The sequence below is a fragment of the Prionailurus bengalensis genome, chromosome E1 (genome assembly GCF_016509475.1).
Source record: "Prionailurus bengalensis isolate Pbe53 chromosome E1, Fcat_Pben_1.1_paternal_pri, whole genome shotgun sequence".
NCBI lineage: Eukaryota > Metazoa > Chordata > Mammalia > Carnivora > Felidae > Prionailurus > Prionailurus bengalensis.
The window spans coordinates 38789215-38804918 of record NC_057347.1 but is presented as its reverse complement, the minus strand read 5'-3'; the positions used below and the strand labels follow the sequence as shown (position 1 = coordinate 38804918).

Genomic DNA, 15704 nt, shown 5'->3' with positions numbered 1-15704 from the left:
CATGTTGTAAATCCAGCTCCAAAACCCAGCTTCCAGAGTCCAAAAATGGAGGATGTATGTATGGAGGAAAGAAGGGGAAAGGGAAAGGAAAAAGGAAAGGAAAGGAGGAAAAGATTTGGAGGGCTTTTTCTATCACAAGGTAAATTGATGCAAATAAGGCTGCCAAGTTTAGTGTGTAAATAAGAAAAGTGATAACCTGCCACTTTACTTTTTAGTTGTTTGGTCTGGGTTCAGTTTTTCTTTTTTTTCTAAGCAGGCTTCATACCCTGCACAGAGCCCAACATGGGGCCTGAACTCATATGAGATCAAGACCGGAGCTGAGCTGAAGAGCCACCCAGGTGTCCCAAGGCTGGGTTCAATTTTTAAATGAACATGAACTTGTTCACTCAGAGGGAACTGAAAAATTCAAAATCCTTGCTTTTGAGGAACAAGTGTAAGCTCTCTGAATGTTTACCATGAAGAAGATTTGAGATAGCCACAGCGATCTAACTATTCAAGAGACTGTGAGGAACAGGAAGAATTGATCTTTTTTCATCACCCTGGAAGGCAAACCAAGAACCAATGGGTTCGAGTTGCAAAAAGTTAGATTTTATCAGTAAGGAAGGATTTTCTAACATTTAGGGAAAAAATGAAAAGTTGAAGCAGAAGCTGGACTTCATTTGTCTGGAATGTTGTCAAGGGGAAATCATGTATTAGCGGTCAGACTAGATGACCTCTAAGGTCTTTTCAACTAGGTTTTATTCATTTAGACACCAGGCACCAAGTATCCTACCCTAGAATCTCATTTTTAAAGTTGCCACTTACCGCATGTGGAAGAGAGAACACAGAACAAAGAGGGATGAAAAACATACATTGTGCTCATACACAAATAAAAGAGAAAATGGTGTGTTTCTCCATTTTTGATACTACACTTGATCTTAGCCAAAAGGCCAAGAAGCGATGTGTTTCTCCATTTTTGAAAATGCATTTCTTTTTCTAATCTTTTAATATCTACAAGCAGAACTGTTCAATGCTTCCCAATAAATCTAATAAATTGAAGCAGAAGTTCAAAAATTAACAGCCACAATAGTTTATTTACAATTGAACTCTTTATAAGATATTTACAAGACAACCAATTTTACACATCAGAAATGGTATCAAAAGTATGAATTACAACACAGACAACAATATGAAATGGGCATAAAACAAAGCTGAAGTGGACAGACAAGCAGTTTCTCTTTTTAATTTATTAACACTAGCTTAAACGTTGTTAAAGAAAGAAACAAAGAACTATGTTTTAGGAGAATTGCAGGGCCGTAGTTGAAGATTGAATTTCACAGTGTTGTATCCCATGTAGGGAAAAAATAAGACTAATTTTCCCCCCACACTCTAACACACTGTAATTTCGCTCTTGGAACTTTGCTAATCTACTCTCCAACCTCCTCAACAAACCTCAACACATCCAAATCAAAGGAGAACTGATCTAGAAGAGGGGACAATAAAATAAGCAGTCCTAGGTATAGGGAGAACCAAGGAAATAGAATCCACTTAAGTCTGGCCAGATAGCACCTCATGGATTCCTCTTAGTCTAGCTCAATTTCAGAACCTGGGGAGTTCCCTGGGTAGGGCACAAACATAAAAGGTTAAATTTGCTAACCCATATCCAAATTAGGAATCCGACAAATGCTGAAAATCAGGAAGAAACAGAGGAATCAAGGAACAACGTAAAGAGACACTGATTGGTCTTTTTTCTTCTTGGGCACATTATAAAGGAACATAACATAGATCAGAGTAGGAAAGCCAAACAGCTTGCCATATTAAAATGATGGAGAACAAAGAAAATCTGGCCCAGTTTTTCTAGAAATCTCCTTCCTCCCCTTAAGGTGTGAGATGAGAGCCCCTAGTGGAACAAGTCCTATTTCTCTCTACACTCTTGCTGCAATGAAGTTCACAGCAGGTTCCCTTGTGGAGAGCCCACTCTCCTAAGCAGATGGAGTTACAAATGAAAGCCCATAGCCACACACACACAGAAGGAGAAATAAAAGCAGCAAGATCATCCAAGAATACTACATGTGCTGCCGGAATAACTCCCTTAAAAGTCAAACCCAGGGAGCACAGATCAACATCTCACAAAAATCTTTAGCAGTGGGAGGCCCCTGAGGAACTTTTCTTTTCTTCCCACAATGGTATCCCCATTCTCTCATGCTCCACTGATGGGCCGGCCACACACCCTACATACCTTGGCTTCTCCTCTAAAAGTGCTAATAATCTGGGGACATATTCTCTTCAAGGATAAAAGCCCCTACCTTCTAGGAGATTAGACCCCTACTTGTTTTCACACAATAGTCATGAAGACTAAAGAAAGGCAATTCCTATATATTTAAGACCAGAGGTCTTGGCTCTATTTTCCTTCCAGATAGTTACAGGGATCTTACACTGAGACCAAAGTGGCCTGGAGTGCTGTCCTGAAATTTTTTAACAAAATGGGGGGAAGAGGGACCAAGATGATACACATACAAATCTATTTTTACAAAGTGAATGGAGAAGCTCATTAGGTACATCTGTTTGTTTCAAGATGTAGACATTTGCCAGCCAAAGGAAGCACATATTTCCACATACCCCCCCACCCTCCCTAAATCTCTATCCCACCACCAAGAGCTCAGCTAAAAGAATAAAGCCCAACTAAGGAATACTTGAGAAGTGATGTGACACAAGGACATCTGTACAGGTTCTGGCATGCCATCCTCAGATGCCAATAGCTTTTGTTTAGAGCCATAACTTGACCAAAACTAACCATCCCCATTCTTTTTTCTGAATATTTTTTTTGAGGGGTGGGGGAAGAAATTCAGTTACCCATTAACTTACAAAATAATCATAGCCAAATATCCCTTCCCACATGGCTGTATCACAGAATAGTTTTAAGAGAACAACTGTTTTTTCAGACGTATATCTGCCAACTCTTGAATCTCTTTTCTACCCTGTGAAGATGACTTGCTTCATCACTTCACTTTTTATTCCTCATCTGGTCCTTAAGCTCCTGGTGAGGTTGGTTGTTTGTTTGTTTTGTTTTCGAGTAAACATCACTATACTCAGAACTATAAGGAAGGGTACACCAGGGCGTGAAGAGTGCCATGCAGGCACAGCTCTAAAGGCAGGGGTTGCTTCATCTTCCACAAGTCGAACGAAAAGAGCCCTTTTGCCCCTTTAACATAGGCAAATGTATAGAAGCAGACCCCTGAGGCTTCTAAATCTGCCATCCTATAGATTTAGCTTGAGAGCTCATATTCCCAAAAAGGGAAAAGAAATCCCAATCATCCTCCATAATTCACAATTAGCCCAATGGAAGAGTTTTTGTGAAATCAGAGTGATGAAAACAAAACCAAGATCAAGGGACTATGGAAGGGCATTATCAGCGAATGATAACATACATGAGGACATAGGTCACATATACAGGTCTCTGCCATTCTCTGGGAATGGCATGCTACAACTATCTGAAGACAGAAGGTTCTTGCCAGCCCAGCTATTTCCTACACGTCCGGTGAGGTGTTTGCTTCTTCTGGATCTCCAACCTGCATCGGCTACGCTCATCCAACCAGGGCAGCTCAAAATTCCTGGCAAAAAAAAAGGATAAGGAAATCAACTTGCAAGACTAGAAGGGATTCAGTGTGGACATGAGATTAACTCTAAAAAAGAGTTATATGCCCCTTACCACTCCTAATTCTGACTCCCAAGTTCCAAGTTTGGATGGTCTTTCCTGCCTCAAAGCCAGAGAAACAGTTTGCTATTAAAATGACTGAATAATCTAGTTCTAACTCAAAAAGCAATCCTCCTAATTATCACTGTCAAAAAACCATGGCTATCCCTAAGCCACCTGTTCTGCCTTAGATCTAGGCTTTCATGAGGTCTAAAAAGGAGGTGGAGTGCAGGCTACCTGACAGGGGAGGGGGGGGCGGAAAAAAACCTTTGTACTTACTGCGGAGTTAATTTGGGTAATGGTCGTCCAAATGCTACAACAGGCAAGAAGGGGGTAATCATCAAACTTTCAACTATGGAAGAAAGCCAAATGGGACCTCGTTAGTGACATAGAGGGGAAATGTCTAGCAACTACACCTGCTCCAAAATGCTGTTCACTCATTCACAGCAAGTTGTACCCTGGAGCCTTGCACCCTTTTCCTTCTTTGAAAACCCTATTCTCTTACATAGACAGAACTTACCGTCATCTGGCTCAGGGAAAAATGAGGTAACCTCAGGCTCAGATTCCTGAATTCCTTTCTTTTTATACATTCTGAGCTGCAGTCGTTGTAAAATTCTTTGTTCCCTGATCCTCTGAATATCCCATCTGGGAAAAACAAACCAGACAAACAAAACAAACAAACAAACAAACAAACAAACCCAATATTACTGAAAACCTGCTCTATAAAAGCAACTAACACAATCCAGACACCGGTGAGACCCGTGCTGACTCTTCTTAATGGGGTGGGCAGGGTGGGGGTGGTAAAGTGAACTGTCTGCCGGTTCAGGGAAGACTTGTGTCAGTCTAGCAGTCCAAATCATGTGTTGGTGTTCCACAGAGAGTGGAACTGAAGAAGGGCGTACACAAAGAAAAAGAAGCCAAACACCTTTACTTACGACAACTACCACTTCAAACTAAGATACTCAACCAATTGGGATGCCAGTAATTTAAGGGTGTTAAGGGCTCCAGGACTTTTCACAGCATGGATGAGAGAGGTCAGGGTCCTAGGGCTCAGGTGTTCCAGGACGAGTACCTCTAGCCTCACCTTTTCCTTCTCTTCTCATCCAGCTCCAGTTTTGCATGCCGCTTCGAAAACACACTGTCATCCAGGTTCTGTGTAAAGAACAGCAGCTAATAAAGTATTTATCACCACGTGACACATGGGTATAGCACTCATCTCCAGCTTCCAGGAATGTAAAATCTTTTCCCTGTGGGTCCCACCTGAGTCTGTGAGTTCTATGGATGTCATGGGAACCTCCTGGTAACAGAATCAACAAAACACATATGCTTCTCCCCACACCCACCCTTTTAGACTGTCCACATTTCAAAATTATTTCCTTAACTTTCCAAGGTGAAAACCACATCAAACTGAAACAACCCTTGAGACTGCCATAAACCCTTCCTACCTCCATACTTTGCAAGAGTCTGTTCTAAGAGTCAAATGAGTTTGGAATATATGATTTTGTTGCTGAGTGGTACATGCTAATTTTTCTACTTAACGTAAAATCTCATTTTGTTTTGAGCACTCCCTAGCTACTTATTTTTGAATAAATCATTTTACCACTCTGAAACTCAGTTTTCTCTTCTATATAAACAAAAGAGTTGGATTAGATATAATCACTCAAGTTCCCTTCTGGCTTTAGAGTTATTTAACCCATCCATCCAGTTACTATAACACGTTCAAGTTAAAGCTCCATTTCTACTCTGTCCCTCACTCCCCTCCACTGACAGGTCTTGGGTACCTACCTCCAAAAGGTCTGAAGGATTTGGGTCCCTTAGAGGCTCTACTGAGTGGTCCCTCCAAGAAGGAACTGAAAAAAAAAAAAAGAAAGAAAAAGAAAGGGAGGAGGGGTGGAACCACCCTTAAATCCAAGGTCACACAACCCTCCTACTATTCACTAGGACCAGAGGTCTCTCCCCAGATAAGACCAAGTTACCAAGTGATAGGAATCCATTCTATGGCCTCGCCTGAAGCCATATTCAGTGTCCTTGCTATGGTATAAAAAGAACCTAAAATGCCAGTGCAGCAGTCTGCCAAACACAGGATCACAAAAAACCCTAAGCCAATACCTGACAATTCATATAATGGATGCTATTGCAGTTCCTGAAAAACAACTGAAATTTGTAGTCATTTTGAAGTCTATAGTGTAATCATACACCAAGGAATCTCACTCTCCCACATCCAACTGACAGGGAACGCAGCTCCCACCATCCACCATCCCCCCAACCCCCACCCCAGGCCCAGCCAGCACAATTCCTATTCTACTCACCAGCCAAGACTGAAGTTTCTCCTGCAACACTTGATGGCATCAGACACCCTAAATAATGCAGGAAAGAAGAATCATCTCAGTGTAAAAAGAAAAAAAGCCCATACCCAAAATGGAGGAAAGGATCATCACTGAAGTTCTCACTAGGAAGCCATTTTGGTTTTTTTGAGTTGTTCTTTTGAGAATTTCTCTCTGGGGGAGGGGAAGAGGGAAAAACAGACAAAAGAAAAGAAAATAAGCCCACCACTTTTTTTTTTACACTGAGACGACTTCTTTTCTTCATTATTTAGGGTGGTTTCCCTGCAACAGTTGATGGCCAAGGATATCAAACCTTAAACTCAGAACATGGCAGGTGAGTAAAAGTTGACCCTATTTTTCAAATAAAAGATCAGTGTTCTCAAAACTTACATATGTAGTCTTCTGAAACAGCTCCCTCCTCCCTCCAAACAAACTACCTTGCTGGTCCAGCCTGAACAACATGCACAAAGACTTTGGCTTCCTTAGAACAAGCCATTGAGCTTCCTCTTGAGATAGGGGCATCAAGAATAAGGATTCACACGTTTATTCACAACTCAGGCTCCTCAAAGGGCTGGGATCCCCCCAATCAGACTCTTTCTGTACTGCTATGCCCACAATCTCAGAGGTGTTTGGAATTTTCTGTACTAGGACAGATAGGGTTTTCAAAACAGCCAGTCAAACAGAACAGCTCTGGACCAAGCCATTTCCCAATCCCGGATGGGAAGTTGCTTCACGGTTTCTCTTAAGTTGTTACACAGCATTGCCATGGCAGCAAGAAGGTTAACCATTAAGGATGAACCTGTTCAACTGACTGAACCAACAAAAAACCTGAACCTAGATCAGGATCCTGGTCTATCTCATGTACTCAAGTGTGAGGCCTAATGTATTTTAGATAATTAAGAAGAGTAATCTATCTTCCCCACTTAATTTTGTCACCAGAACAGCCAAACAAAGCCTGGAGAATGCTCTTGTCTTATTGGAATGGATTCCCATCCCCATCCCTGCTAGGGCAAGACCCAGTGGTAGAAACTTGGGGCTGTGGCTCTATTCAAGAAGGCTTCCCCCACCATCACCCCGGAGTACCCACAGTGACTGTCAGACTAACATTACACAATTGAAGGCACATTGCAGTTAACTGGTTGATGTAGGAGATAAGGGAGCATCTCTGTGTGGAAGCCATAAAGAAAAAAAGGGAATGAAGACCAAGGTCCCACACCCCACACCCTCCCCAAGCAGCTCAGATATCCCAAGATAGTCCTTATTGTTTGAAAAATAGTTTGTAGACCATTTTATTTAAATATATGAACAACCAATGGGCTACTGCAATCCAAGTAAACTCTTCACATTTAGAACCTTTGTGAAGTATAGTAAGATAAAGTAAGACTGTTGGTCTTTGGCAGATTCCTCCTGCCCCCCAGACCGGGACATAGAGATACAGATAAATGTTTATATAGTTAAAGAGCGGAGGCCCAGGTGAAATTCCCCACCCCAAGCTGGCTCCCCAACCCAAAAATTACCATTGGCCCCTGAGAACACCCAAAGACCACCCTCCCAGGTTTCACACAATATCAATTGCAGGAACAGTCGTGCATGGCAAAGTATAAGTTCTATGCATTTCACAGCACAGAAAACCCTTCTTTCAGAGGGCATGCAAGTTGCCGGAGATTACACCCCCAAGTCTGGTGCTCTTGTGATGAGCAACTTACTGGCAAACACATCTCCCAGTGTTGTAAGCAGGCAAATACATTGAGCACATTTTGCTGTAATTCCATCTATTTGCAATGCCTGCACAGTGTCTGTCTCTGGCTGTTAACTTACTCATTCTTGACAGAACTCTGCTTTATTGATTGCACTTTTTTAAAAATGCCAAAGGCATTTTCACACTTGTTAGCTTGACCGCCACCACTAGGGTATAAGAGCAAGTGTTCTCTATGCCTTACTTGCTACAGTCTCCTCCTTCTTTGGAGAGGATTCCCGTAATGGTAACGGTGATGGGGGAGGCTGGTGCCAACGACACAAATACATTTCTGTGGTGGAAAGGTACGGCAAATCTTCTATCTCACTTGAGAAGGCTTTCTCCTTGGGATGGGTGCTGGGTCCCTTCTGGGGAGTGGAGAGTCTTGGCGGGGTGTCCACTGAAGACCGGGGCTTTTCTGGAGTTTCTTGGCTCCTCAATTCACGTTTACAAACAGTTTCAGATAAGGAACCACAGGGTTCCTCTTTAATGGGAGAGTGCTTAGGAGTTTTTGTTTTGACTTTTGAAAATTCAGGAGCCAGCTTTTTAACAGGAATCTTTCTTTCTGTACTTCCAAATGGGGATTTCCTATTAGATAGGGAAGAAAACATTATAAAATGTATTGATTCTTGAATAAAATCTGAATTGATTACATTTTGGGGCAAGAGAACAAACTAGTTCAGGTATCTAAATATCTAAACATCTGGTTCAGTTGGCAACCATGAGCAGGAACAGCCTCATGCTTACCACTATATATGACAGGCCCTCAGTAAGTCTTTATTGAACAACTGAGTTTCCATAAACCTCTAATAGTATCTTATTGCCTACTAAACTTAAAAAGAGTCTTATTTTATTCAAGACCCTTTTGCTAACATCAGGTGCCACTACTCTGTGACTTATTTCGAAAATTCCTGTTGGGGCGCCTGGGTGGCTCAGTCGGTTGAGCATCCGACTTTGGCTCAGGTCATGATCTCACAGTTTGTGGTTTTGAGCCCTGCATCGGGCTCTGTGCTGACAGCTTAGAGCCTGGAACCTGCTTCAAATTCTGTCTCCCTCTCTCTCTGTTCCTCCCCCGCTCATGCTCTGTCTCTCTCTCCTTCAAAAATAAATAAAAACATTAAAAAAAAATTTTTTTTTTAAAGAAAATTCCTGTCAACCAGAGACCGGTCTCTTATTTTTTCCATCAATTCTATACCATGTTAATTACAATCTGTTTCATTTTTCTTGCTATCTACCAGCTTTCTTTCTCCCACCAATCTCCTCCCCCAAATCCCCATTCCTAGAATGCCGTCTCGTTTCCTGCTTACCAACCTAAATTCTATACTTCTTTTTCAAGATTCATCTCGCCCTAAAAGTTTCGTTATTTTACCTTAGAATAATCTTTAATGTCTCCGAATCTCACAAAACTTACTTTGTGTCACTATTGTCTACCTTCACATTTTATTGCAGCTGAATTCCAAGTTTGCCAAATTTATGCCACCTTTACAGCTAGACTGACTAATCTCTTTGGGTCCAAGGACAGTTAGATCTTACTTTTTTGTCCACCAGTGTACCTAACACAATGAAGGAATGATTTAAACACTTCCTAACTTGATGTCAACTGCTATAGTTTTCTTTAAGAAACTCAGCTGCCACATTTGTTGCCCATTCTCTTTGTGATATACTCTGCATTCGGTAATTACTACTGTGACCACAATGTTCCTAAAAGATTTTTATAGCCTACAAGAATGTTTCAAGATAGTTTCTCAGCATGGAAGACTTCTTAATTCAGGATATGGCTGCATTAAAACTAATTCCTAAATCTCAATCCCCTACTCTCAGTCACTGGAAACAAGTGTCCTCATCATGTCCAGACAGTGTAACAAAGTTATCAGCACACCTTTTGTGTCCCTTTCCACTCCGCCCACAAGAGAAAGGCTTGGGAGGCAGAGTCTGGGATGTCTCGGAAAGCTCCGGCTGGCACTCCAGTTTAATTTTCTCGGATAGCTCCGTTTCCTCTCTCTCTTCAGTTTCATAGCCCTGAAACAGCTTGTGCCTTTCTTTCTCGTTATCCTTCTTTACCAGCTGCATCCGCCTTTCCATACGTTCAATCCGAGCAAGGAGCTAAAAGAGAGAGTGCCAAAATGCAGACTTAACACACAAAAAATTACACCCAGGTACTTAGCACCGTTTAGGCATCAGTATGGTCTTCTGGCTTTTTCCATGGACCATAGCAATTTAACTTATTTTTAATAGGCAGACATTAACTGGAAAAGTTTTCCTTAAACACAGTAGAGAAGAAAAGGTACTCTGCTTAATTTTAGGGCTAACCTAGTTGAGGAGAGGCATGGGGGAATTTGTAGTTCATTCTTTTGAAAGAAGATCCTCTTTTCTGGGAGGGGCCACAACATGGCATGGTCTCTGCTACTGCTAACCATGTGGCTCCAAGTCAGTTTGGGAGTTTCCAGAATTAACCCTATGCTCTTTTAGGAGGCCCTAAGTTTCTTCAAATCCTATCCTCTCTCCTTTCACTCCAAAATGCTATACACAAGGGCAGAGTCCAAAGAATATATTGAGAAGGAATTAAAAGCTCACAGTCCCAGTGCCATGAGGGATTTGAAAGTGGTGTACAGGGCATTTACACAATGAATACTCAATTTGGAAGAATTATAATAGAAACCAGTGCCCATAATCCCGTCAATCAGAAATATGCTTATTTCTTTACATTTGAGATACCAGAAAAAAATCTACCTATTCATCTAAATATTAACTAAAACAAAGTCTTTTAACTCTAATTAAAGAGAGAACTACATAATCAAACAGAAAATAGAAGTCTATTACCATTGGAAACTTCATATTAAAATGTTCTGAGAAAAGGTGCCAACTATGCTCTTTAAATACTATAGTAAGAATTTTATTTGGGTAGACAGCAATATTAATGTTGTCTTCATTATATCTACTTAGCTGCAGAGATTTTAGTAGAGGCCAAACAACAACTGGAATAAGAGAAACAAGCTTAAGCAATGCTAAGACTGCAATACACAACAGAAACAGTGAATGCCAAGTTCAGACTGATACTCTATCCTTAACTCACCCCACTTTTACTGCCTAGGAAAGTCTGCAAAGGGGCCATTACCTCAGGAACTGAGCATAAACCTCCACAATCAGCAGGGGGGCTCCCTCCCCCCCACCCCCCACCCCAGTCAGCCATACTCTCATTTCATCTCCTTCTGTTCTGATTCCCGGCCTTAACATTACTCAACCACGGTTTGTGGGTGACATTTCCTTGATTTCTTCTTCTTCACTGGTCCTTCTCTTCGCCCCACTCACCCCCCCCCATGTAAGGATATGATGTGTTGTAATTACAGTACCATCGCACCCCTAGACTGCAGTACAGTAGCTAAGCAGGGCCACCTCCATGTTGAGTAACTTCCACAAATCAACACTATGAGATATTTTAATGAGACCTGCCCCAGCTCCCATTCCACCTTGCAGAATACATTCTCCAATAAAACAGCCCCTGCTTGATGCGATTCATTTGTAAAGCAAACAAAATGAATAGCCCTCTGCTCCCTTGCTCAGCCCTTGGCGCACACAACGCCAGAGAGAGAGAGAGAGAGAGAGAGAGAGAGAGAGAGAGAGAGAGAAAGAGACAGAGAGACAGACTGCTGCAGCCTGAACACAACAATTGTAGAAACCATGTTTATTTTTAGGCAGCTGTAAGGTATGCTAGCACAGTAATACCCCCCCCCCCACAAACACACAGTTTTCCTGATATCTGAAAGAATTTGTTTTAATGCATAGGGAGCTCTTGACTACTGCTGCAGTGAAAACAAGCCTATATAGTCGTGCTCCTCAGAAGTACAAAGAAATAATAAATTACTGCCCTACTATCTTAAGATTCTAAAATAGGCATTTTTTTTTTAGAGGGGGTCTACTTTATACATTTAATAAACTTACTTTCCCCTGATGCCTTAAAATCTACCGGCCTCTAAACACAATGCTTATACAAGGGAGCTAGTCAGTGGGTCATGTTTTATAACTCAGATTCCCATTAAAAACTGTCTGAAATCAAAGGCGGTCAGTCTCTTCATATCATTGAAGAAAACTAAAATAGGATTCCACTGTGAAATCACCTCTGCCTCTCTGCCAGTGAAAAGGCCTACTGCCCTCCTGTCAGAAGATGCTCCAGCAGTGCAACAGCTGCTATGTCCCTCTCCTCTCAAAATGCATCTCTAAAGCAAAAGCTCCTTCAATTAAGCCCTTCCATAAAGCCACCACATATGCATTCCCACCTTTGCATTTTCAACCCCTCACAAATCAGATCTTTTCCCACTCTAAACGTCTTTCCCACAAGTCTGGGGCTGTCATTTTAAATTAACCCTTTGGCACCTGAAACCTCCCCTCCCCCTCCCCCTGGGAGGTTGCCCTTTAACCCTTCCCTCCGACCCAACGTGTCTGTGAGCTTGGCTCCCAGGGACTCCACACTTAAGCTACTCCTTTGCTGGTGGCCAGCCTCCTTACCCCTAACCAAGGGATACCTTAACCTCCTACAGCCCCCTTCCCCCGAGCATGCGCACAACTCGCTCTTCATCCTGAACGCCGATTAACCCCTCCCGTACCGTGTCTCTCTCTGACTTCAGCTCCTCGATCTCCTTTTCCTTGGCCTGCAGCTGCTGCTGCTGCTGTTCGATGAGGTCCAATTGCAGCAGAAGGATCTGTTTGAGGCAGGCGGCCTGACTGGAGGCTCCCGAGCCGCCGCCACCCCCGAGAGGGCTCTTCCTCATACTCTTCCATCTGCCCTCGCTAGCCGCCAGGGTCCCGGCGGTGGCGGTGGGCGCGAGGGGTGGCGGCCCCGGCAGAGGTAGTGGTGGGGGTCCCGCCGGGTCCGAGGCGGTGGCAGCTGGGGGAGCCGCCCCACCCTTGTCCCCAGCCCAGGGCGTAGGCTCTTTGGCCGCCGCCACGAGAGAGCCCGTCTGAATGGGCAGCACCGCCTGATACTTGGGTCGGGGGCTGCAGCCGGCTCCCGCGGCCGCTGGCTCCCCCCCAATGCCGGCTTGTTTGGTGGCCGGGGGCGGACAGGGCAAGGGCACCGAGCCGCCCCAGCTCTCTTCCTGCTGCCCAGGGGCCGCCCCGGCCGGGAGTAACAAGCCCCGGCCCTTGCCGCCGCAGCCGGCCGGGGAGGGCGCGGGGCTCCCGCCCTGGGAGGAGGCCAGCGGGGGCCCCGGCTCCTTGAGCTTACGGTGCCGGGGGAGGAAGTGGGCTTCGGCCGCCCCGGGCTCGTCCTCGGGCCCGCCCAGCGCCGCAGCCCGCTCGTAGTCCAGTCGCTGCTCAGGGTTGCCGCCGGCAGGGGCCGCGGCCGCCTTGAACACTGCGGATCTCATGGTCATAGTGGTCCGGAGCAGCGTCGGGGACCGAGACGGAGGAGGGGGTGGGGAAGGGGCGAGGTGTGGGGGGTCGAGGACGGAGGAGGGGGAGGGGAGTTTGGCGGGCTCGCCTCAGCAGCGCGGCAGCAGGCCTCGGCTAGCGCGGCTCCTCCGGGGCCCGGACGCCATCCCGCCGGCGTGTGGAGAAGTGGAGGCCGCGGCTGAGGCCCGCCGCCGGCCCATGGGGGCCTCGCCGCCGCCTCTGCTGCCGCCGCCGCCGCCTTCGCCTCAGAGGCAGGAGCTCGCACCCAGCCGCCCCCGAGCTCATCCCCGGAGCTCGCTTCGGCCCCCCCTGGCCCGGCCGGGCCCGCCTCGTCTCCCCACCCCACACCCCCCCTTCCCCGCCCCGGCCCCCCGCCCCGGAGCTCGCCTCAGCCGCCCCGAGCCTCCATTTTCCCCCCGCTCCTCCTCAGGAGGGGGTGGGAGGGATGGGTCCGCCCAAAAGCCCTCCTACTGCGGGAGGGGGGTCTGTCGCCTCCCCCGGGGGTCTCCGCGGCTCGGGGTCCCCCTCCCCCACAGTCACCCCCGGCGCCTCAGCGTTTCCCTTTAAAAAAACGGAGCCGCTCGCAGCCGCCACCGCCGCAGCCGCCGCCGACCGGAGGGCGCATGCGCCAGGCGGGGAGCGGGCGGGAGCGAACCGGGAGCTAGAGGAGGGAGGCGGGCCGCGCTATTGTGAAAGGGGCCGCCGCTGCCTCGAGGGGGGCGGGGAGGGGGCCGCGGAGGCCCTGGGCGCTGGGGGCCGGCGAGGGGAGGCCAGGGATGAGGGGCGAGGACCCAGGAGCCCGCGGAGGAGCGAGGCGAAGGTGGGCTGCGGAGGGAGGGGGTTACTCGGGGGAGGGTCGGGGGAGGGAAGAAAAGGCGAGGGCGGCTTTGGGAAGATGGGGAATGCGGAGGTTCCCTGGGAAAAGGGAACGCGAGAGAATGGAGCGGAGAGGAGGGCAGGGGGCTTCAGGAGCAGACGCGCCCTTCGAGGCAGTGTACGGAGCGCTCCACGTACCCGGCCTGCGCTGGGCGGCCCCTTCCCCGGGCACCTTGGCAGCCGGCCCGGCCCTCGCCGGAGGGGCCCCGCGGCCCCCGCAGCAGCACCGCACGCCTCCTGGACCAGAGTCAGGATTCGGGCTCCTGTCTGAGCCTGTGGGTGTTTCCTGGGGGTAGAATTCTAACCCCTCCACCCCTTCCACTCCCCAGCAGCCCCACTCTGGTCTGGGAGAGAATGAAGTTCTTTGTCTCTAAGGGATTCAGACCAGAAACTGAGGGACCTCTGGTTCCCAGAGGGAGGAAAATCCATGATGTCTGCTGCCTAGGGAGTTCTTGCCACAACCTCCCTAGAATGAAGTATTGCCAACTACCGACAGTTCTTTCCCAATGGCCATCACCCCAGTCTTCTTAAGTCACTTCTAGCATCTGCTGGAGGTTCACGAAGGGTCGAAGCAAAAAGGAAATCTCGGAAGGGATTTTTATCATCTTTTTTTTTTTTAAGTTTATTTATTTTATTTTATTTTAGTAGTTTCCACACCCAATGTGGGGATTGAACTCACCATCCCAAGATCAAGATTCACTTTCTCCTCGGCCAGAGCCAGCCCCAGGGATTTCTGTCTTTACTGGGAATAGGAATACTTTGCATATTCTCTTATGTGGAACACTTCTTCCTATCTCTCAGTGTTCAGTGTGTGTGTGTGTGTGTGTGTGTGTGTGACTTTCCATGCAACTTAGGCAACAAGTCTTCAGTTCCTCGTGGAAAAACTTTTAAGTAGTTTTAATTGATTGTTTTTCTGTTGAGGTGTATTTTTTTTTTCAATCCATATGAAGATGGAGATGACTAACATCCTTTGGCCTGATGTGAAAACCTCTAATTAGAACTATGTCTCGGCCTTGTGGGCCCAAAGCATGAAGCACTGAAAATTTTAAACAAGTGGGTGTGCATGTGTTAAGATGCCAAGAGAGCCCCAGCCCTCTTCCACCAGACTGTATGGCCTAAGATCGCAAAGGAAGCATTGGGGTTAGGGATACCAATAAAGGCGGGTGTGGTGGGAGGCATATGGAATATGGTGTTCTTTTTCAGTGTCTAGACTTTCAATACCATCTCTACATTGACAACTCCCAAATTTATATCTTCTTCCTGGACTCCTCCCCTAATCATATATCCAATTGTCTAGGAGACATATCCATTTAGATGTCTAATCAGCATTTCAAACTTACATCTAAGATCTCACTCCTGAATTTCCCTCCTCCAAATCCTGCTTCTACAGCCTTCTTTTTCTCTCACCTAATACCCACTCAATCTCCAATCCCACTGCCCTTCAAAATACATGTCCAGAATCCCACATCTTCACACACCTCCACAACTTCCACCTTAGTCTAAGTTATAGTCGTATCACACCTTTTTATTGCTGTAACCTTGTAATTAGTCTCTCAGTTTCAACCTTTGCCTCAAATCTGTTCTCAGCACAGCAGCCATAGTGATCCTGATAAGACATGAGTGAGATCATGTTCTTTCTCTGCTCAAAATCCTCTCATGGCTTCCCATCTTACTTGGAAGAAGAACAAAATCATTATTACGGCCTACA

At 46.1% G+C, this 15704-nt stretch overlaps 1 protein-coding gene and 1 pseudogene across 2 annotated transcripts; both read right to left on the bottom strand.

Annotated features, from left to right (window-relative positions):
• Positions 1-787: 787 nt before the first annotated feature.
• On the bottom strand, positions 788-941 carry LOC122486273 (annotated as a pseudogene).
• A 112-nt stretch (positions 942-1053) lies between these two features.
• On the bottom strand, positions 1054-13441 carry MSL1 (MSL complex subunit 1). 2 transcript variants are annotated; one of them, XM_043584351.1, is made up of 9 exons: positions 12334-13441; positions 9612-9835; positions 7938-8320; positions 5983-6030; positions 5459-5523; positions 4758-4825; positions 4194-4318; positions 3953-4025; positions 1054-3590 (listed from the first exon to the last, which is right to left on the bottom strand). In XM_043584351.1, exons 1-9 carry the CDS (start codon positions 13099-13101, stop codon positions 3500-3502), a joined length of 1845 nt encoding a protein of 614 aa, XP_043440286.1. In that variant the 5' UTR covers positions 13102-13441; the 3' UTR covers positions 1054-3499. The 2 variants fall into 2 exon arrangements, with proteins under 2 accessions (XP_043440286.1, XP_043440287.1); XM_043584352.1 differs by lacking the exon at positions 5983-6030.
• Between the last annotated feature and the right edge of the window lie 2263 nt (positions 13442-15704).

Coding starts and splice junctions, on each gene's coding strand:
- MSL1 (XM_043584351.1), bottom strand. CDS start 13,101: ATGACCATGAGATCCGCAGTGTTCAAGGCGGCCGCGGCCCCTGCCGGC. Junction 4,826..5,458: donor ATCCTTCAGACCTTTTGGAG/GTAGGTACCCAA, acceptor TTCTTTACACAG/AACCTGGATGACAGTGTGTT. Junction 4,319..4,757: donor GATGAGAAGAGAAGGAAAAG/GTGAGGCTAGAG, acceptor TGTTTTTCCCAG/ATGGGATATTCAGAGGATCA.